At 42.2% G+C, this 23,558-nt stretch overlaps 1 protein-coding gene across 1 annotated transcript in view; it reads right to left on the reverse strand.

The window, feature by feature from the left end:
• The window catches only part of LOC310780023 (protein NLRC3-like), a 65,474-nt gene that overhangs the window by 4,783 nt on the left and 37,133 nt on the right, over positions 1 to 23,558 (reverse strand). The window contains exon 9 of the mRNA XM_083640557.1: positions 14,822 to 14,868. Coding sequence (XP_083496683.1) covers positions 14,822 to 14,868 — 47 coding nt within the window. The remainder of the gene's footprint in view (positions 1 to 14,821; positions 14,869 to 23,558) is intronic.

The following is a 23,558-nucleotide window of genomic DNA, read 5'->3' on the forward strand; positions in this document are numbered from 1 at the left end:
TGGCCAAATTATTAGTTAGCTTGATTCTAGAATTGTGCCAGGTGTAGAAACTAAGCAGCCATTTTATCCCATGATAGCCTAATCTCGAGGGGACTATTTTGTCTCGCCGGTTCTCAACTCATATTCAAGGTTATGAAAACTAGATTTTGATTGCAAAATGCATGGAAATATAAATGGTCTTGTTTTGTTTCTTTGGCAAGTGACCATGGTATAAGCGGGTTAATGCACTTCGAGGTGTCCATTATCACTTTTTAAGGGACTTCGCGGAGGCAAACCATCCTCGGCTTCGCCTCGGACGGTTCACGCCTCCACGTCGTCCCTTAAAAAGTGATAATGGACACCTCGTCGTGCATTAACCCTTACTTATTTGACAGTGAAGACTCAGTTTTGACACATTGAACCAGCTGACAGATAATAACCAACATGATAGATAACCTACTGTTTTATTTTGACATGATTTGAGCAATAAACCTGCATGTGACACTTGTAATAATACAAACTGTCACAGGTGGAAACCTCAAAGGAGGCAAACAGCCTATTAACTTATAGCCTCATTAAAAGACATCCAACATTGAAATCCTGACGTCATGGCTGTTTGATTGTGAATCATGATTCTATCTGAATAGATCTTCTTAGTCACATATTCTTCTTGTTGGTTGTTTAAATAAATCATGTTATTTTGTAGATGGACCTCCGGGGGCGCTGGTGCATGTTTGTCCAGGGGGGCTAAACCAAAAGTAGGGCTGGTGATGTGTTTGAAATCAATGATAATCATAAGGAAGTCATAAGGAAATTAAGACCAATAATGAATCACAACAGTGTCATCATGTTCATTTAAAATAAGATAATAATCCTCGCTAAATCTTGCTTCAAACGTACAGTTTTTGTCGCTGGCCAAAGGTCCCTTCCGCCAAAGTGTGTGTGTGTGTGTGTGTGTGTGTGTGTGTGTGTGTGTGTGTGTGTGTGTGTGTGTGTGTGAAACTGACACATCTTCGACAGCATAAAGATCTAAAGCCATCCAAGTCATGTAAACAACACTGAGTTACCTGACCATGTGACATTGCAGTTCTGTCAGTCCGGTCTTCGACCACGGACCCCTCTAACCTCTCCCCAGACCCTACCCATAAGCCCTGTTCAGCAAGTATGCCGAAGCAACGCTCAACCGAAGCTGTATACCTACACTGAACCCACAAGTTTCATTTCGGCATCCTTGTTAACAGGCGAAGCCGTTCACACCACCTGTGCGCGTGCCACGCTGACGCCTTGCTGAAGCCACGCTCACGCCACGCTGAAGCCACGCTCACGCCACGCTGAAGCGATCACTCAGGATTGACGCAGAATTTCCAAGCGTGACGCTGAAGCCGTGAAGGCATGAAGTCAATGGGAGTTGTTGACGGGTTCAAGGCGCGAGACACGAGAGTAGGCACTGAGAGGAAAATACAAGGCGTCTTGTGTGAACGGTAAAGCATACGTTCAGCTTGTGCCTGCTTCAAGCTTCAGTTCTGCTTACGTTCGGCGTCCGGTGTGAATGAGGTCTAACCTCCCCAGACCCTAACCTCTCCCCAGACCCTAACCATAACCTCTCCCCAGACCCTAAACCTAACCTCTCCCCAGACCCTAACCCGAACCTCTCCCCAGACCCTAACCTCTCCCCAGACCCTAACCTCTCCCCAGACCCTCACCATAACCTCTCCCCAGACCCTAACCCTAACCTCTCCCCAGACCATAACCTCTCCCCAGACCCTAACCTCTCCCCAGACCCTAAGCATAACCTCTCCCCAGACCCTAACCCTAACCTCTCCCCAGACCCTAACCTCTCCCCAGACCCTAACCTCTCCCCAGACCCTAACCATAACCTCTCCCCAGACCCTAACCCTAACCTCTCCCCAGACCCTAACCTCTCCCCAGACCCTAACCTCTCCCCAGACCCTAACCTCTCCCCAGACCCTAACCATAACCTCTCCCCAGACCCTAACCCTAACCTCTCCCCAGACCCTAACCTCTCCCCAGACCCGCACATCCAGACTTCAGAACTCTTTTTACCCAAAGGCCGTCACACTACTCAACAAATCACTTTCCAAATAACCACTCATCTGTTCCTCACGTCATTATTATTATATACTGTAAATTATCATACCACTGTCATTATTATTAGATACTATAGATTATCACACTGCTGCTATTATCATGAACTATATTATTATATTATTACCATACCTCAAACTATTAAATAATTATTAAATAATTATGTATGCCATACTATAATTATTATACTATTGCCATTTATCACAGACTTTATTATTACTATATACTATTTATCATACTGCTGCTACTATTAATAGTCTGTGTCTATATACTGTGGCGCCTGGTGAATTGCTTTGGTGAATTGTTATTTAATTGGTGATTGTATTGTATTGTACTGAATGGTTGCACGATGGGGAGCCTGGAATTTCTGACAAATAAACTACTACTACTACTACTACTACCCTAACCCGAACCTCTCCCCAGGCCCTAACCTCTCCCCAGACCCTACCCCGAACCTCTCCCCAGACCCTAAAGCTTCTGGCATACTCGTTGCGCCCAGCCAAGCGCATAGGGCGCACGGCGATTATGACGTCATCGCACGGGGCGTGTCGGGGGGCGAGGCCTGAGCGCAGCGCGGCGCGTCCATGGAGATTTTTCTATCAGCGCATTGGGTTTTGCTGCCTGTGCCTGTGAGATCTCCGTGGTAGGCTATCAGCGGATATCTGCTGTGATTGAGTCCTCACCGTCGTAAAGTCGCCTTCAAAGCGTGATGTTCGATTATAACGAACTAGTTGTGTGGCTTAGCCTTCCCAAATGTTGAGGGTCGTTTTTTAGAATTTAATAGTATAGAATTGGGAACGTTACATTCAATTTCATTCAGACTGCCTGGCACTGATCGCCGCCATTCTGGAGCACTCACTATGTTCTGTTTTGGCCCGCGCAGAGTGCGCGCGCCCTCCGTGGAGCCCCGCCTCCAGCGCGTGCGCGAAGAGTATGCCAGAAGCTTTAGGCTGGGTTCACACCGGCGAGCCAAGCCTTGTATGCCTTGCCTTTACCCACGCTTTTAAATAGGCGTCCGTTTTAGTCAACGAGGCTGTGTACACAGGGCGCCTCAGCGTGAACCCTGCGTGTACCCACGGCTTGCCTGTGCCTTGCCGATTTTATCGTTTAGGCGTGAGTTCTATTTTCACGCGTGCAGGCAGGCTTCTTCTGTCAAGCCATGAAAGAAAAACGCGACAATATCCGTGGGAAATGGCAAAGTCAACTGAATTTCAAAATAAAATGGAGTTACTACAACCGTGTTGAGCAGAGAGAGAGAGAGAGAGAGATTGACGGGTGGCTATCACATGGGGCTTTCTCCCTGTCTGCAAACAAATCTTCATGAGAGAGAATAGCGACCGAAGAAGCAAGATGGACAATGTTGTTGTGCCAGCACATATTCTTGCAAGATCACCTCTCTAAAATGTCCGACTATAGTCAGACCTGGTTATACATATCCAGCATCAATAGAACATTAAATATATCAGATTTATTTTACCTAGGCTACCCATGACAATTCTGGACAACACGTGAAAAAATACAGTCGGGAGAGAGGAGAGGCGCTGGTGACTCGGCTCCAGGTTCGGCGTGCAAAAGGCGTGCGGTGTGATCGCAAAAGCGTGTAACAGGTTCACGCCCAGCTCGGCGTAGGTGTGGGTTGAGGCAAGGCAAGGCGTAGGTTGTCTGTGTGAACTAAGCGTAACCTCTCCCCAGACCCTAACCCTAATCTCTCCCCAGACCCTAAACCTAAAACGTTACCATTTTACAATTTTGGAGCCGAAATTGTAACATAGCAACGTTGGTCCAAAACGTTGCTATATTACAATTTCCTGTGAGACTGTGTTGGTTCTGATGGCGAGCAAGCGTTTTCCAATAAAAATCTAAACTCTTCACACACCAACTAACCTACAACACTAATTTTCACATGCACACGCACGCACACGCACACACACACACACACACACACACACACACACACACACACACACACACACACACACATACACACACACACACACACACGCACACGCACACACACACACACACACCTATATGCAGCAGATAATCTGACTTTGAATTAAAAGCTCAAGAGATGAGGAGACGCTTTAAAGACAGAGGTTATAGCGAGAGATGTAGCTGTCAGTAAAACTAGAACCCTAGAATGAAAACAACTACTACCCTCCTCAGAAAAGCACAAACAACAAGGCCACCTTTGTGTCAGAGTATAATAATATCTCAGGAGAAGTCCAGAACATCATAAAGAAACATTGGAGAATCTTGGATTGTGACCCTAGCCTCAAACATCTTGCTGCCTCTTTGTTTTGCTACAAAAGGGGCAGAATCATCAGTGATTCTATAGTTAAATCCATGTATAGAGAGTCTGCAGTAAAAACCAATTGGCTCTCTCAGGAAGTCTATGGGAAAAAACAAGTGTGGTCGATGCATACATTGCTCAAATACCTTTAACACAAAAGTATTTAACACTAGAAAGACCACAGTGGTCATTTTGACCTTTTTGAAATGATGTGCAATAACTTTGTTGAGTTAAAAAATACAATGCTGCTGGTACCTGACTTTTCTTAAAAGTGTCTGTATTGTCATTTAAAATAGTTTTGACTTGAATTAGGCCTACACAAAAGGCAAATCAAATATTAGCATTTTTACCTAGAAAGACCTATAGGCAGTCATTTTGACCTCACTAAGTTTCTCAGGGTTCTATATTTGTAGTCTCTATTTTCACATTTTGGTGTTGTTTTGTCTTTTTAAAATATATCTTAACACAATTCATTAATGTCTCAATTGGGTATTTATCATGAGAGATTAAAGAGTTTGAAATCTAGTGGTCAAAATGATCACTTACGGCCATTCTAGTAGTTATGGAATTCTGGCAGTTCTTTCCACTTGTTAAAATGCACATTTTGGTGTTATTCTGTCTTTTCAAAAGATATCTTAACACAATCAATGCATTCATCTTTTAATTGGGTATTTATCATGAGAGATTATAGAGTTTGGAATCTATCGTTCGAGTTATGGAATTCTGGTCTTCTAGTGTACAGGAGAAACATAGAGAATAAAATAATGAATCAACTGCATGACCACACATGTAGTCTACATGCTTAAATGTTCTTGTGGTCTCATATACGTCGGCCAAACCAAACACAATCTTAAATTAAGAATTGCAGAACACAAGGCAGCTATAAGAAATGGCAACATGGATTATGCAATTGCTCGCCACTACAATGACAGAAATCATGGCTCTGCAGCCTCTTTGAAATGTATAGGCATTGAGAGAGTCCTACCCAATCCAAGAAGCGGAAACATCATCAACCAATTGCTTAAGAGGGAAGCATATTGGATACACACCTTAAACACAGTTGGGCCCAATGGTTTGAATGAATACTCGATCTGAGCCCTTTTTTATGATGTATTAACTTTTGTTTTTTTCTACCTGCAGGTGACTCCTTGTATTCACCTTATCATTTGCACATATCAGGACGCTTCTGCATAACGTCATTTTGTAATTGTTATTCCGTTTTAGACCCGGAAGTAGATTACTCCTACCTTTATCCTTTATCATTTTTAGACTTGCCAAAAAGCTGTTTTCAAGCAAAAACAAACAAACGGTTATAAAGTTTTAATATTTTTTCGGATGAGAAGGTAACATTCCAAATATGTGACCAGTTTATCAGAATAACGCCTATTTGGACATTTTTAACGAGCAGCGAGGACTGAGAGCGATGGATGTGTGCCCGGTCAGACTAGTTAGTATCTGTCAACCCCTACGGTTACTGGCAGTGAGAAAACACTGTCGACCTGCTTTTGTAACTAATGTTAAATGCCAACCGAGTACAGCCATCGGCTCCTCGAAGCAGTAACGCTATGAACATGTAACTGAAATTAACTACAGTGTAGCTGCTGAATGTTGCCAAACTTCATTCTTAGTTTACAGTTCACTAATTTTTACCGGCCAGCCGGCTAACGCTGAACCGGAAGAACAAATACAATTGCGTCTTACACGGAAGAGAAAAAGTGGGCGTGGCAACATAAGGTGAATAGGGAGAGATGAGGCACTAGATCTCCCTGGTATGGACCCCTTCCCATATATATATATATATATATATATATATATATATATATATATACAGAGATGGGCAGTATTTAAAATACATGTATTTAAAATACGTATTTAAAATAAATTTACATTTGTGTATTTTGTATTTGTATTTGGCTTGACCGAGAAAAATAAGATGTAATTTGTATCAAAATGCTTTCAGACTTTGTATTTTGTGTATTTTAAATACATAAAATACTTTTTTTTGTCATTTTATTCTGAAATTGACACATTTTTAACATTGACACAGGTTCAAACTGTGGAAAAACGCAATGTAGTCTGGACACCTTTCACCCCGCTTTTTGTCATGGGGCGTAAACCACGGAACCAGAATGAACACCGGAAGGCAGTGCGCCAAAAAACGTTTTTGTTGCCGTTAGCTTGACGTCTCTTGCCTCGATTAATTGTCTGATGCAAAGCTTCTGTATTGGCTTAAAAGATGTGAGATTGTGAATCCGCAATGTTTCTAAAATAACTTCTTCAAAAACTTTGTTCGGTACGTCCATCTTTTGTTTTGTTGTTTGCCGTTCTGATACTTGTGTCAAATTGTCAAGTTAACGTAAAAGTTGACGAGCTAGAAACGCTGCCCTTCCTGTCTAGGGCGGGCTCTAGGCCGGAACCAGGTAGGGTGACAAAATCAATTGTGAACGGAAGCCAGGCTCTTTCTCGCCGAGAAGAGCCTGGTGACGCGAGGTTAAACGCAATGTGACATGCTTCTACTGCGCCTCTGATTGGCTTACCCTCAGAACAAAGTCAACCAGTCAATCAGACGCAGAGTAGGGTGGGTCTCAAGTCAGGCTTCACATCAATTCTTCGTCTAAACTAGTAATGAAGCCTCGTATTGGTGGAAATTCCAGCAGAGATAAATTACTAATATAAATTGATGATTAGATATTGCATGCACTGGCCTATCTACAAATGAAACGGTTTACTGCATATTCAAACCAGTGTATCATATTAGAGAGAGAGACAACTAATTATTTAATTAAGTGGGTGGCGGCGGTGTGGCAGCAGTGTGGCTCACGATTGGGATGTCATCAGTGATGTCATCAGTGATGTCACTTGACAATTGTGATGTCATCAGTGATGTCACTCGAGCAACCGATTCCCCAACTGTGATGTCACTCAGGGCAGTTGTGATGTCATAAGTGATGTCACTCGAGCAACTCTGATGTAGTATTGGCCGATGGCACACAGTTGCATGATGGCCCCTATATATATATATACATACATACATACATACATCAGGGCTTAAAATCTGGCGCGGGATTGCGGGAATCCTGCACATTTTCCAGAATTCCCGCATATTTTCAATTTATAAAGGGGGAGTAATCCCGCAATGGTTTGCGCAGACCGATCTTTTGCGGAACGGTGCTTAGCAAGCGAAACGGCTGTCTGTCTGACCCACTGAGCACAGACTGTAGAAAGAGATGCAGGATAGCCAAGCAAATGTGATTAGATAAACGTTTGACACTAGGCCAATCAGAGGCAGAGAGGGGCGGGGCTTGCCTTCGCCTAGCCTTCACCATCATGGGAAAAAAAATATCACGTCCCTCAGTCCTCTCTCGAGTCTTGACATCAACGCTCCTCTGCTGATTTCAGACAGCTGCTTGCAAACATGATAGATCGCTGACTAAAAAGGAAAACGACGTCCTCAGAAGTGGGACCCGCTCAGAAAAAACAAAGAGGAGAAGTCGAACAACAAGGCACTTCTAGCTGAAACGTCACCACCGAGTAACGTCAGTGTCAGTGATGTTTAGCGTTACGTTATTGACGATGAAGGATCTGATATCGATAATAATAACGTTAATCCTCCTTATGCCGAGTGCCAGTGATGTCAACGATGTTGTCGCCACTCAAATGCCATTTGAAATTAGCCCAGAGTGCAGAAATCTCCCATTGTGATTACATTAGAGCGTGTTTAGAGCGGTGGGTTTGTCCTGCCTACAAATGGCATTTCTCATAAGGCAGCCGTGAAAATCTGGTGGAAGCATTTTCAATAAAAAGTTAAATGACACACAGATGGTTTATGGTCACTTCAATAGAACTCTCCCCAATGCAAAATTCGAGTTGCCAGTAATGACAGTAAGAAAGGCAGATGTAGTGAGCAAAGATGGATGATTTAATATTCCATAGCTCTGACCTAACCAAATCTAACTGACATCACTATTGTGAACACAAAACAAAGAACACTTCTGATCTAATATGATATTAGTTTTTTAGTAAAGTGGATCACTCAATACAAAAAAATAAAGGCTTTCATAGAACCAAAAGCCTATGGCTTATAGTCTGCAGAAAAAACACGACAAAAGCCATAGTAATTTAGACTCAGGTGTGCATACTGTAAACTACTTCCTTTTTTAAATACAAAAATGTGAAATTACTGTATTATCGCTTATTGGACAGGCGAAGCAGGTATTTGTCGTTATAGTATCGCCTGAAAAAATCCCCCCCAAAATCTATAAATCCCTCCTATCTGAAGAACATAAGGGGGGAATTCCCCCCTAGTTTGCGAAGTGAATTTTAAGCCCTGCATACATCATGTCAGATATCTATGGCTAAACATAGTCAAAGTTCCAAAACTTGAGGTTAACATGTAGAAATGCTTTATATAAGTCAAAAGGTCTTACGACTGAATTGAGGGAGAAATTAGCTGTGCTGAAAACAGCTAAAACTGAAATGGAAGAACTGTATGCAGTGTGTTAGAGGGTACACAAAGGAGAATACTGTCACAGAGGACTAAAGAGATGATTTACCATCTAAAGAAACCAGAAAATGCCACATTTGAGAAGCTGGAATCAGAGAATTAGGAAATGTTTCCGAAATAGCTCAAAATGATGAATAGATCATCAAAATAGGCAATTAATGTCATATTTGGCAATGAATCGATGAATTGACTAATAGTTGCAGCTCTTTATCAGTTTTTATGAAATGTATTTTGAATATATTTTCAAAGTACAAAATACGTATTTGTATTTCAAATACATTTTTCAGACCAGTATTTTGTATTTGTATTGTGATAATTTTTTTGAGCAAGTATTTGTAGTTTGTATCAAAATACTTTTTGATGTATTTTCACCCATCTCTGTATATATATAAGGGCCTTTCTGTGTGGAGCTTGCATGTTCTCCCCGTGCTCCCCTGGGGCTCCTCCTGGGGTTCCTCCTGAGGTCCCCCCCCCAGCAAAAAAAAAAAGACATGCAGAAGATCATCAGCTGACCAGTGACGACAACATTTGAAGTTGGTCCCCAGGCGCTGTACACAAGAAAGCTGCCCACAAGCCTGGATGGATAAATGCAGAGACTGTTTCACCGGCAACCGTCAGCATGGGTGTGTGTGTGGCTGGCCGCATGCGTGTTCGTGTGACAAATAAAGACAGGTTTGTCCGTCCAGTTCTTCTTCTTCTTCCACATAATTTTTTATTATTTTTCTATTTTCTAATATCTATATTTACATTTGATACTTGATATTACTATATTCACAGTGCTTGTCCTTTCAAACATGTATAACTGATATGTATATGTATGGATCTGTATTCCACTGTCACATGATCTGTCACTCATGTTGTCACATGACCTGTAATGATCATCCCCTGTGACACCTGTTGGTATAGCCTTTTTAAACCCACCCCTGTGCCAATCAGTTGTAAAGTGAACCTGGTGAAGCTACTGCGAAACACGTTGTTTGCTAGGTTTTATGTAATTTAAGTCAATCTAACAACCTGGTGTGCGTTGGATCTCTTCACTGTTCCTGTTACACTAACTTTATACACTGCAAACACTGTTCCTGTTACTACACTAACTCTATACACTGCAAACACTGTTCCTGTTATTACACTAACTCTATACACTGCAAACACTGTTCCTGTTACTACACTAACTCTATACACTGCAAACACTGTTCCTGTTACTACACTAACTCTATACACTGCAAACACTGTTCCTGTTACTACACTAACTCTATACACTGCAAACACTGTTCCTGTTACTACACTAACTCTACACTGCAAACACTGTTCCTGTTACTACACTAACTCTATACACTGCAAACACTGTTCCTGTTACTACACTAACTCTATACACTGCAAACACTGTTCCTGTTACTACACTAACTCTATACACTGCAAACACTGTTCCTGTTACTACACTAACTCTATACACTGCAAACACTGTTCCTGTTACTACACTAACTCTACACTGCAAACACTGTTCCTGTTACTACACTAACTCTACACTGCAAACACTGTTCCTGTTACAGGTGCACACCTCTTATAGTGATCACCTTGGGACGGGTCAAATTGATCACTATAAGTGGATGATCATTATAACTGATTTTTTCTTTTCTTGATTGCTCATGCAGATTACAATCTAATTGACATTATATATTACATGAATACAGTACACTACATATAAAGTAAAGGAATGTTATTGACTTTAAATATCCATACAGTAAGTTAGGCCTCCAGATGATTCAAACACAGCGGTCTCGCTTGGACAGAGATGCCGCAATCTCTCCATATATACAGACAGACATGCAGAGTGTATCGCTGCTGTATCTCGTTGGCTCATTTTTGGCAGTTTGTAAGTAAGAAATTAGAAAATTACTGTAGTTTTAAATATTTTCTCATTGTTCTCAAGTGGGACAAGGCCCAAAATGATCACTGTAAGCGGAGTATTGATCACTATAAGCGAATTATTTAAACAGCATGTGTATAGGAATGATTCGGGACCAAGCTTTTTGATCAATATAAGCGGTTGATCACTATAAGCGGATTCCACTGTAATTACACTAACTCTATACACGGCAAACATTGTTCCTGTTACTACACTAACTCTATACACTGCAAACATGTCTCAAATCAAATCATTGTTGTTAGGCGGGAGATAGGTGAGTTTACGTACAGACACTTGAAGGTCTTGAAACACTAGGTAAACTGGAATCTGCAACAGGCAAATTTATAAGCTGGGAGCTGCTGCAAAAGAAGGCCGGTAAGTGAATTTACCAACGACTGCGGAAGATTGGCTGCACTCGCACTTATAGTTCTACTAGAACATTGGTTCTACAATGTACAGTGTTGTGTGACTGTGAGCGTCCAGTGTTGTGTGACTGTGACAGCCTATATCGAGACATAGGCCTAGCGGCTAGGCCCTAGCCTAACTTTTGTGGGGAGAAATAAATGTAAAACTAGTCAGATATGACTTGAATGCCACTTGTAAAATAAATCACCCACAGTGATTGATGACGGTGCGACCACTATTTTGACTGGGCGGCTTTATGTAACAAGGCAAGTGCTCATTTTTGGCACATTGCCACCCCTCGTTATTGCCTGAATGGTCGGAATGGAACCTCCGTTAAAACAGCATGTTTTTGAATGGAGTTTGGTTACAGATTCGCTAAAGCTGTTTCCATATCACATTTCTTGTTATCGATACATGCTACCGCACCCCCTCCCCCTGCCCACTGGCAGAGAGAATACGGACCATTTCCAGCTGTTTCTAAACACAGACTCCTCATGCCTAGAAAGGTAAAACCGGAAAATATCCTGCTCTGGCTAGCCGGACATGATCCAGACTTCATGTTTAGAAGAGGCTTAACTAATACAACATTTATTTTATTTTGAAGGTAAAAATGTCTAGCTTCCTGTATTCTGTATAATTCTAGTGAGATTGATGCATTTTAGGACTGAACATAGCAAAGACCTGTTTTCTTTGTAGCGCTTGAGACTCGAGGAAATCGATGCATCTGGGCGTGAGTTGTAAGGTTGTTTAATTAATTACTAAGGTTATGCGCAAACGATTATATGCCGTGAACGTTAGGCAGTTATCGCCCATTATGTATTTTTAGCAACTTGTTTTCAGACTGCATGTCATGATAGTTTGTTGAATGTCAATGCGATTCACTTAAGGCTATGCTCAGACAGTGAAGTACAGCTGTGTGGTCATGCCCAAATTCCCCCCACCCCCTCTCTACTTTACACCCGGAGGTGCTCCACATGTATGAAAGCAACATGCCTCATGTCTGAAAGGGTACACTTCACATATCCCCAGGGTCAGGCTCCGGGGAAGCAACCCTGACCTGACCCGGAGTTCATGTCTGAAAGTGGCTTATTTTTCATCCCCAGCGGGAGGGAGGGCTGGGGGTACCAAATGAGACATGGATTTCTACCAGCATGCAGATTTACCACCTTCTGAATAATGCTGAATAATGATGACAGAGATGTTAGGGAGCTGGCTCCATCTTCCCTGTTCCTGGACCTGCGGAGACACAAGGTCCCACTGGCCAGAGACTCAGAGCCCCACCTTCTTGGATTCAGAAGGACACCCAGCTTGGAAATCTGACCCTCACTCTGCTGGATTTGGGGTCTGGTCCGATTGGCCGGATCTGAATGATCTTTGTGTCTGAGCTGGAGTGTCCCTGGTACAGGCCCGGCGCCACGAGGGGGCCTAAGGGGGCTTAGCCCCCTCAGTTCAATTTTCGGCCCCCTCACTTGAATTTTTTTTTTTTCTTTTTTAAAGAATAGTTAATCTATAAAGGCCAGTTAGGCAATGTTTGTACCTGACATGTTTCGGCTGCTGTTTCTGCAGTCTTCATCAAATTTGATCAGTTTAAGTTGATGTAGGCTACCCCCTGTAAACATAGCTCTGTTGTTTCAGAATTGGCAGGGAACGCTATTTGCTGTGCTTTGGTTGTCACAAGGTGTCAGAGATGCAGCTTTTTATTAAATTTGAACCTATGAACCCTTGAACCTCTATTAATGCCTTAATCTGCTGCTGTGAAATAAATGTTTTATTTGATTTTGAATAGTAGTCTTTCTTGTGTTGTTATTGCGCTTTTCAGAGGTTATTATGGTTAGAAAGTCCAGAAATAGGCATAGCAGGTATAACCTATGTTTTACGATATAAAAATATCATATTAAAAAAAAAAAAAAACGAAAAAAAAAAAATCAGCCCCCTCGCCAGTTATAACAGCCCCCTCAGTCATTTCATCCTGGCGCCGGCCCTGCCCTGGTAAATGGTAAATGGACTGCATTTATATAGCGCTTTTATCCAAAGCGCTTTACAATGTGCCTACATTCACCCATTCACACACTGAAGGTGGCCAGCTGCCACGCAGGGTGCTGGCACAGCCATCGGGAGCAATTTGGGGTTCAGTGTCTTGCCCAAGGACACTTCGACATGCAGACTGGAGGAGCCGGGGATCGAACCACCAACCTTCTGATTAGTGGACGACCTGCTCTACCTCTTGAGCCACAGCCGCAGCCACAGCCACAGCCACAGCCGCCCCAGCCGCCCCACTGGACGCAGTGTGACTCTGGAACTGTGATCAAGGCAACAGCCACATATACGGTGGACCTGTTAACACCTATAGGTGGCAGGCCAACTCTTATGGATTTACACCAATATCAACAACAACAACAACAACAACTGGACTGGACTAAAACTGCAGGGAAAACGTGCATGTCTTCTCTCTGCTGATCATTCTGTCTCAGAACACTGCACTCAATGAGGACATCGTCACATTCACAGTAAAAGCCAGACTACAGGTCCTTCAGGTTCCACCAGACTCAACCTTTCTATCTGCTCTCCTACCACTCATGTCCCCCATTGTTTGCATCACACCACAGAACGCACAGGAATGGACACAGCATGTCACCACAGAATAGTGGACCTCATAGCACAGGACATCAAATAATGTCCCACCCTCAGTGAGAAGGTACAAACATCCTGTCAAATCCTTCCATGTTCCACCTCTGTAATAATAGCCCAGGTCCTTTTTCCACGTGTGGCTGTCAAGACTCCAGATGTTGAATTTGTTAATGAAGATTCCAGAGAAGTGTTTGTTCTAGAGGTAGTCTGCACCTTTGACTCTAGCCTAGAGGAAGGCTTTATGACCAAGGTCACTAAATACTAACCACTCCTAAACACTGGTTATAATGTCATTAAATACTAACCACTCCTAAACACCATCTCAGAGCCGGTTATAATGTCATTAAATACCAACCACTCCTAAACACCATAATGTCATTAAATACTAACCACTCCTAAACACCATATCAGAGCTGGTTGCAGGTGCAAACTATTTGCTTTCATATTTGGCAGCCTAGGACATACTCACAGGTTGTTCGTAAGAGGGCTTCAATAAATTGGGATGCCCAAATAGGCTAAACGGCTTGCAAAGTACTGTGCTGTCTCTGCTAGCAGCACCTATATGGAGGAGGCACTGCTACAGTACTTGTACCCCTGAGAAATGAGTATTATGGTCTGTATTGTGAGACGATGCCACTGGTCCATTTTGTGAATGTACTGCACCTCTATATTTGTGTCCTTGTACCGTTTTCTTCTATGTGGACGTAAATAAATTGTTAAAATGTGTGTGTGTGTGTGTGTGTGTGCGTGCGTGCGTGCGTGCATGCGTGCGTGCGTGCGTGTGTGTGTGTGTGGGCTGTCAGACTGTTACAATACATAGGTTGTGTTTAGTGGTTGTTCATTTGATGAATTGTTCATTATTTTCTTCAGTTTCATGAAGAAGCATTTTGTCAGCCATCTTTTTCAGAGTAAGATTTGAGTAAATATACGTCACATACATGATGTTTGTATTTAAATAGGAATATTATGTTTTCATTAATCAAATTAAATACACACTTACACTTCCTCAGACCTGGTTTCAACATCTGCACTCCACCATGGTCCACACTGTGGGAAGGGGGTTAAACATTTACATAAAGTCAGATCAATATAATCTATTTGATAAACAAACAGTAAATCTCATACCTGAACTTCCCAGTGACTACTTTTACATGCACACTAATATTCCACTATTATTCAGAAAATGACAATGTTCTGAATTTGATGAGTCATGTAAACACCATATTCCGGTTGGATTTTCCAAATTAGGCCTTTTTCCGAATTTAGACTTTTCCGATTAAGATGTGGAATATGTCGATATAATTTGGGTTTAGGCGCTTTCTTTGGACATGTATACAGAACATTCGGAATATGCGTCTCAATCAGGGTTGTTACCGCAGTTTGTGACACACGGCCATCTTGCCTGTTTGTTGTCAGCTGATGTGTGCTTTTTAAACAAACCAAGTGTCAGGACACTACACCAAGTAGCCAGAGATGCAAAGGAAAACCCCACATTTCTGATGAGAAGGGGAAACAGGCCTAATATAGCCTACTGTTAACCATTATGAAATACTTGATATCAACAGGAAGGACAAACAGGCCTAATCTAGCCTACTGTTAACCATTATGAAATACTTGATATCAACAGGAAGGACAAACAGGCCTAATCTAGCCTACTGTTAACCATTATGAAATACTTGATATCAACAGGAAGGACAAACAGGCCTAATATAGCCTACTGTTAACCATTATGAAATACTTGATATCAACAGGAAGAAGAAACAGGCCTAATATAGCCTACTGTTGAATTGAATTGAATTGAATTTTTTATTTGTCTCGAACAGAAATAAAAAAAAACACATTCATTTACAAAACAACATATTATATGTCCGAGAAGGGACAGAAAGAAGCCATGCTTATCTAGTCCTGCCCCTCCTTACTACTTTAAAATTTAAATAAATTTTAATAATAGCTGCTTTACAATACAAAACAGATAGCCTACCATAGGCAATCCAACTTAATGCTACGAAATGTGAAATAAAATATACAAAGTAAGTGCAATACTCATTTTTCACGCTCTCTCTTATACATGTCCATAATTGATAGTTTATAGATTCTTTTGAAATTTCCTATATGATTACTTCTTTTGATCATTTCATCCAAGCCATTCCAAAGCAGCACCCCACAAACAGAGATGCACATGCTTTTTCGAGTTGTGCGAACCTTTGGTTGTTTTAAATTCAGTGATCCTCTTAAATAGTGACCCCCATCTCTACCAGAGAACATGTGTTGAATGTTTTCTGGCATCATCTTGTTAATAACTTTAAACATAATTTGCCCGGTTTTATATTTTACCATATCCATGAACTTCAGAGTGTGAGATTTTAAAAACAGACTGTTTGTGTGTTCTAGATAACCGACTTGGTGTACTATCCTTATGGCTCGTTTCTGCAATGTGCATATCTTTTGTAGGTTGCTTTTGTAAGTATTTCCCCAGATTTCAATACAGTATGACAGATAAGGTTCAATAAGTGTGCAGTATAAGGTATGCAGTGCTTTCTGGTTTAAGATGTGTCTTGTTTTTGCCAGTATTCCGATGCTTCTTGCTATCTTTGCGCACAAATACTTTATGTGAGGATTCCAGCATAGTTTGTGATCTATTATAATACCCAGGAACTTGTTCTCGTATACTCTTTCTAATTCTACATTATTAATTTCCAAACAAAGTTTTGTGTTGATTTTTCGATTTCCAAAAATAATGAATTTTGTTTTGTTCAGATTTAATGATAGCTTATTCTTATCAAACCAGCATTTTAATTTATTTAATTCTGTATTTGCTACATTGAAAAGTTCCTGCAGATCATCCCCAGAGCACAAAATATTTGTGTCGTCAGCAAAGACAACAAATTTGAGCAAGTTCGATACTTTACAGATGTCATTGATATACAAAATAAATAATTTGGGCCCCAAAATTGACCCTTGTGGCACACCGCACAGAATATTTGCATAGTTTGATTTATGTTGCCCTATCTGTACAAACTGCTGTCTATTACTAATGTAGCTTTTCAGCCAGTCCAGAGCAGCCCCTCTGATACCAAGTCTGTCCATTTTTTTCAATAAAATGTCGTGATTAATTGTATCGAAGGCCTTCTTCAGGTCAATAAATATTCCCAGTGCAAATTTCCTTTTTTCTATACATGATGTTATTTCTTCTACCAGGTCCATTAGTGCCATGGATGTGGATCTGGCTGTCCTGAAGCCATACTGACAGTCCACTAGTAATTTGTGTTTATTAATAAAGGTGTCTAGTCTTTCATTGTAAAGTTTTTCAATTATCTTTGAGAACTGTGACAACAAAGATATCGGCCTATAATTGGTAAACAAATGTTTTTCTCCACTTTTGAACAGTGGAACTATTTTTGCAATTTTCATTTTTTCAGGGAATATCCCCGTTTTGAATGACAGATTGCATATATGCGTTAGCGGATCCACAATCCCCTCAATTATTTTCTTTACCAGATGCATATCAATGTCATCCCCATCAGTGGAAGTTTTGTTACTACATTTGTTAACCATATTAATAATATCCTGTCTTACAACAGTTCCCAAGGACATTGAATCTGTGATCCTCTCTCCGCAGTCCTCTACAGTAAAACTACTCCCCTCATTGCTTATTTCTTTTGAAAGGTTTGGACCCACATCAACAAAGAAATTATTAAATCCATTCACTATGTGATTCATAAGGGTGATTTTCCTATCCTTATCCCTAAAATGCTCAGGATATGATCGGTCATTTTTCTTATTTCTGATAATATTGTTTAATATATTCCATATTCCTTTAGCATTATTTTTATTTTTATCTAATAGTTTGGTATAATAATCCTTCTTACATATCCTCATAATACTGATTAATTTATTTTTATATTTTTTATATTTAAGCTCCGTCTCTTTTGTTTTCTGTTTTATGAATAGCTTGTATAGTGTATTCTTTTTTTTGCACGCATTTTGAATTCCCTTAGACATCCATGCGTTTTCTAGATACTTATTTTTATTGCTACACTGTTTTAGTGGGCAGTGTTTGTCATACAGAATTTTAACCATTATGAAATACTTGATATCAACAGGAAGGACAAACAGGCCTAATCTAGCCTGTTAACCATTATGAAAGACTTGATATCAACAGGAAAGAGAAACAGGCCTAATCTAGCCTACTGTTAACCATTATGAAAGACTTGATATCAACAGGAAGAAGAAACATGCCTAATCTAGCCTACTGTTAACCATTATGAAAGACTTGATATCAACAGGAAGGAGAAAACTGCCTAATCTAGCCTATTGTTAACCATTATGAAAGACTTGATATCAACAGGAAGGAGAAACAGGCCTAATCTAGCCCACTGTTAACCATTATGAAAGATTTGATATCAACAGGAAGGAGAAACATGCCTAATCTAGCCTATTTTATATAGCCTATATAGCACAATTACAAAGTGCTTTACAAATTGTAAATGAAAGCCAAAGATGTAAGAATAGAAGAACAGGCTGAAAATTGGGTTGCAGGAACAAACACAAGAAAAAAATACACAAGGAACTCATAAAAACTTGACTATAGCCTATAGTAGCCGACATAAATATCTACTGTAAACAATAGTATAAACTTGTTTTAACAAATTAATACAAACTTTAAAAAGCATTCATGATTTGTGTAAATTTTATATACTAGTGCAGTGCCCGTTCCCCCATGCACCACCCCGTGGGCGCTTCCCACACACTGCACTCTGTCAGGTCGCCCTAAGCGCAAGTTTGAAGTTGATCCGACAAACGGTTCTCGAGAGACGCAAAGGACAGACATACAGACAGTCCTGGAATAAGTCCAAATTGCATGAAATGCGGCACCGCACTCCATCGGGGTCCGAGCAGCGCACTCCCCAAGTTTGAAGTCACAATCGGACAAATGTTTCTCGAGATAAACTGCTTTTTGTGTTGCCAGCAGGTGGCACTATGTCAAATTGCAAGAAACTCAGCGCCGCACTACTTTGAGTTCCCAGGAGCACAGTCCCCAAGTTTGAAGTTAATTGGATGAACGGTTCTCAAGATAAACCACTTTTTGTGTTGCCAGTAGGTGGCGCTGTGCCGAATTGCACACAATTCGGCACTGCTCTATGTCAGGTTCCCAGCAGCACACTTACGAAGTTTGAAGTCGATCAGATGAATGGTTTTCGAGATAAACCACTTTTTGTGTTGCCAGTAGGTGGCGCTATGCCAAATTACACGGAATTTAGCTCCCTGCACTCCGTTGAGTCCCCCTAAGCGCACTCCCCGAGTTTGAAGTATGAAGTGGATCAGATGAATGGCTTTGGAGATAAAGCGCTTTTTGTCTTGCCAGTAGGTGGCGCTCTGCCAAATTGCAGAATTATTCAGCTCCCTGCACTTCCTTGAGTCCCCCTAGGCACACTCCTCGAGTTTGAAGTCGATCGGACGAACGGTTCTCAAGATAAACCACTTTTTGTGTGGCCAATAGGTGGCGCTCTGCCGAATTACACAAAATTCGGCACTGCACTGTGTCGAGTTCCCCTCAGCACACTCCCCAAAGTTGAAGTCGATCTGACGAATGGTTCTTGAGATAAACCACATTTTCTATGTTGCCAGTAGGTGGCGCTATGCCGAATTGCACAAAAACAGGGGACTGCACTGCACAATAGGGCACACTCCCAAAGTTTTCGGTTCTCGATGGCATGCAGCAGATGATGCTCATCCATAAGCAGTGGTGGAAATGGTCAGGTTTTACTCTGGCAATTACACAGGATGCGGGTTCCCGGGAGTGGTGATGCCCTAGAGCAGAGGTTCTCAAATGTCTTTCAGCCAAGGACCCCTTGTAAGATAACCCCCCCCCCCCCCCCCCCCATTCAATCTCAAGGACTCGATGTTGATTTAGTTAACGACCCTGTTTACTCAACGACTGTAGTCACAGCAGTGTTGACACTTAGCCCAGATCAGCCAGGGCTTGAAGGGGCACACGCTTGATTGAACACAAATGTATTAATATTGAACGTGTTTCGCGTCCGAATGGCACAAAAACAGGGCACCGCACTCTGTCGGGTCACCATCAGCGCACCCCTGAGTTTCAAGTCGATCCGACCAACGGTTCTGGAGATACGCGAAGGATAGACAGAGAGAGAGACAGAGAGAGAGACAGACAATATCCTCATTATAATATAGATTATTACTCTGTTGTTAAAATGGAAGAGCATACTATGACTTGCTTAGGACTAAAAGTTTAGGTATCACCAATCATTGACCCGCCCCTTTGCAGACCTTCCCCTTTCAGGTCCGCAAACTGGGTATAATCCCCTGTCTTATCTGTTGCTCGTCTCCCAATAGTACATTTCTTCACTATTGTCTAGCAGTGTGCTCAGGCCCAAAATACCTCTGCTATTATTCATTTTCTATTAGCATTCGCCCTTTTGGGACCTACTTGCTGGAACCAAAAGGCGGAGCTTGATGTAGTCAACGCACACAGTGACACACCTGGTCTGGGTGGCTGTCGACCGGTCATTAGCTCAGGTTGGTGACATACGAGGTCGTCCTAGGCCACACCTCCGCGGGAGGGGAGGGACCAGACTAACCCATTTTTGGCACACCTGCATGACGTCCCCAGAATTTGCGCTTTTGAGGAATAGGTGTGTTTAATCCAAAAAAGTTGTATACTGTAGTTCAAAATAGGAGAAGTATTGGTATAATTCCAGCCTATTTCCATGCTTTTTAGAGAGAGGATTGTCTCTTCATACTGTAGCATGTGCAGTTTATGATGAGTCGTGTCCGCCTTTCCAGAAAAAAGGCTTGTTTTTTGTGGTATTTTCTGCTAACCAAATTGGTTCGTGGGGGAAGAATAATAACCTTGGAAAAAGACAAAACCCATGGGCGAACATAGCACCTTTGGGTATGTGTTTTTCCGGGAAAAACAAGATAACGCTCCTTAGAGTCCTTTGTTTTAGCACCGAAACTACCCAAAGGCAGAGAAGTTATTTTGAACGAATATAAGGGGATGTAGAAGAGGGGTCAAGAGGGGGAAAAAGCTTTTCCTTATTGTCAGTTTCTTTGCATAAGCACTTACAGTAGTTCTCTCATTGCCGCTTCTTATTTTAAATAAGTGTATCATGGCTGTTAACATCTTTCAGTTGAATAAAAGATATAGCCTGAGAGAGGACTTATAAATGAAGATTTCACTAGTTTTTCTCCAATAATTATGCTCTATAACCTTTCGTCTTAATTTTTATAAGAGAGGAAGGTTTTCTTTTGTTTTATGAATTAATTTATGAGCTTTTCAGCTGTGTCATAAATCTTTCATAATAGGATAACCTTATTTATTCTTTAAATTTCATGTCATAACTGTTTTGAAAGGTATAGTGAGTGCTGTCGTCCTATGATGTAGATGGCAGAAAGGAGCATATCTCACTTTTGCCATCTCACACTTTTTTTTCGTTTATGGGAATTTTATTTTATTTAGTAGGCATGCCTCAGAAAGGTCATTCATGTCTAGTTTTCCGAGCCACACCTCGGCCCTTTGCGTCGCTTGTCCCCTTCTGGGATTGGACGGGATGGTTGAGTCCATACCGTCCGCTTGAAAAAGTGGGAGGAAGCTTTTTCGATGCGGCCACTAAGGAGGTTTGCTTTGAGCCAAGCTTTTTCTGTTCGGGGCCGTTCTGGAGCTCCGTGAAGCAGCAAGGCTGTCATGAACAGTGTGGCCGAGCGGGAAGCTCTTTACACGGGCTTCGGTGAGGAAGACTAATCCCTTTCATCGGCGCCGTGGAAGTCTCATTAAGCACGATGTTATATTAAGAGCCTCTCTCATAGTTTTATCTTTGCAAAGCTGCGGTCTCGCGGGAAACGTATTATATGAACGTTTTTAGGAGATGATGCTCTGATAGTATAGAAGACAAGCGAGTCTGAACGTCAAAAACCCTCAGGAAAGTGGGGTTTCTGTTGACGGCATTTTTCATGTCGGCGCCGTCAAGCTTGTGTACTATCAGAAAACACATTTACCCTTCATCCCCGATATCTCTAGTTAAGAGGGAGAGGGGGTAAAAACTTATGTTGTTTCTTTTAATATCAAGCTGGTGATATTTCAGGTTTTATATCAAACTCTGCTGCCATTCAACATTACGCTGAGGCTCTGGTAGTTTGGAAAGCATTGTAGTTTCATGACGGCAAAAACCGCAAGAGTATTTTTCTGTAGGCGCCGTCAAGCTTGAAACATTATACGCTTTATCCCCATTATCTTAGTTTTTTAAGAGAGAGGGGGTTGAGGACATACTGTATGTTTTTTTTTTTTATTATCTAGCGGGTTAGACTCCGTTGTTATCCAGACATTACGCCGCTTGGCCGGTGGTGCTGTTCTGACCGCTTTAGGTGAGCGGATGATCGCGGTGTTATGCCTGGGCAATAAGACCGCACACTGTGTTACCCTCCTACACAAAACCAGAGTTTCTTTGAACATGGGCATTTGTTAGGGCACTTTTTATGACTCTGGTGAAGAGTAGCCAAACACCCGGCACTAAACTGGTTTTCACAGTCGCTCTAACGGAGACGGTGGTATGCTTAGGTTGAGAATAATAAGCTCTTTATTGAAAAGGTGGCGGCCCTTAAAAGGGCCTTTATGTCTTTGGGTCTCAACCGGGAAGTCAGATGTTTCTTTTGACCTTGCTAGGTCCAGCCGCCTCGCTTAGGAGAGGGAGCGGCGGAACTGGGCCCATCTCGGGCTGGGCGGCTGTTCTTCCTTTGGTGAGGCCCTTAGCGCCGGTGGGTTGAGCGTGCTTTGAGCGTGCTTGGCTGCAGCTGGAGAGCGGGGAGCGGAGCGCTCATGCCAACGGCTTGGAGCTGGGGCTGGAGCCGCAGTTTGCCGGCGGCTTCTTCCATGCCTTTCTCGCTGGGGCTTTGTGGCAGTTTGCTTTGCCCATAATCACAGCTTACACAACTGGTTGAAGGCTAGGTGGCTAGACTACACAGTTTGTGTAGTCTCTCCTCCTCCTCTGTAGCTTGTTGGATAGGGCTCACTACATTCTGTCGTTTTGGGCCAAATAACCCATCAGGGGAAATAGGGCTATCAAACAGAGTTTTACGAACGTTGGGTGGAATATGAGAGTTGTTTAGCCAGATGTTTCTTTGTATCTGTGTCTGCCAGACTATGATTCGGGAAGAGTTGACGGTGGATGCCTGGGCCAGCTGGAGAATCGCCATCATATATTTCCCCACCTCAGTGGCAATCTCGGGGGGGAACGCCGCTCTCATTGTTTAGGACAATGAGAGCGGAGCCGGCTGAGGCCAGCAGTACCGTATTGTTTTGTGCTGCCATCGTCTGTGCTGCACACCGATAAGATTTCTTCGTTAGCTGGCATAGGTCACATCTCTGTCAGCGGTGGGTGTCAATTTGCAGTGCCCAAAGAGAGCTGATCTGGAAAGGAGGATAGCCACCAGGCTGGCTTCTAGAGGTGTGACAGAGGGAAAACCGGAGTCGGTTTCGCCAGCTACACTCCTAATGTCAGCCCACCTCGTTGCCGGGGTTTTTTCTTTGCTGGGTTCAGCAAAAGCACACTCCTTTAGTTGTATGCTGCTATCTGGTATGCTGGGCCAGAAGAGAAGGTGGGCTTCGACGGCAGGCTCATTACATACATCACCTCAGAGCAGGCTATGCCTGCTGGGGGGAGCTCAATCCCCTTCATGACGGCCACCTTGGCACTCATGTCAGGGAGGTCAGATAA

This window comes from Poromitra crassiceps, assembly GCF_964638095.1.
Source record: "Poromitra crassiceps genome assembly, chromosome: 7".
NCBI lineage: Eukaryota > Metazoa > Chordata > Actinopteri > Beryciformes > Melamphaidae > Poromitra > Poromitra crassiceps.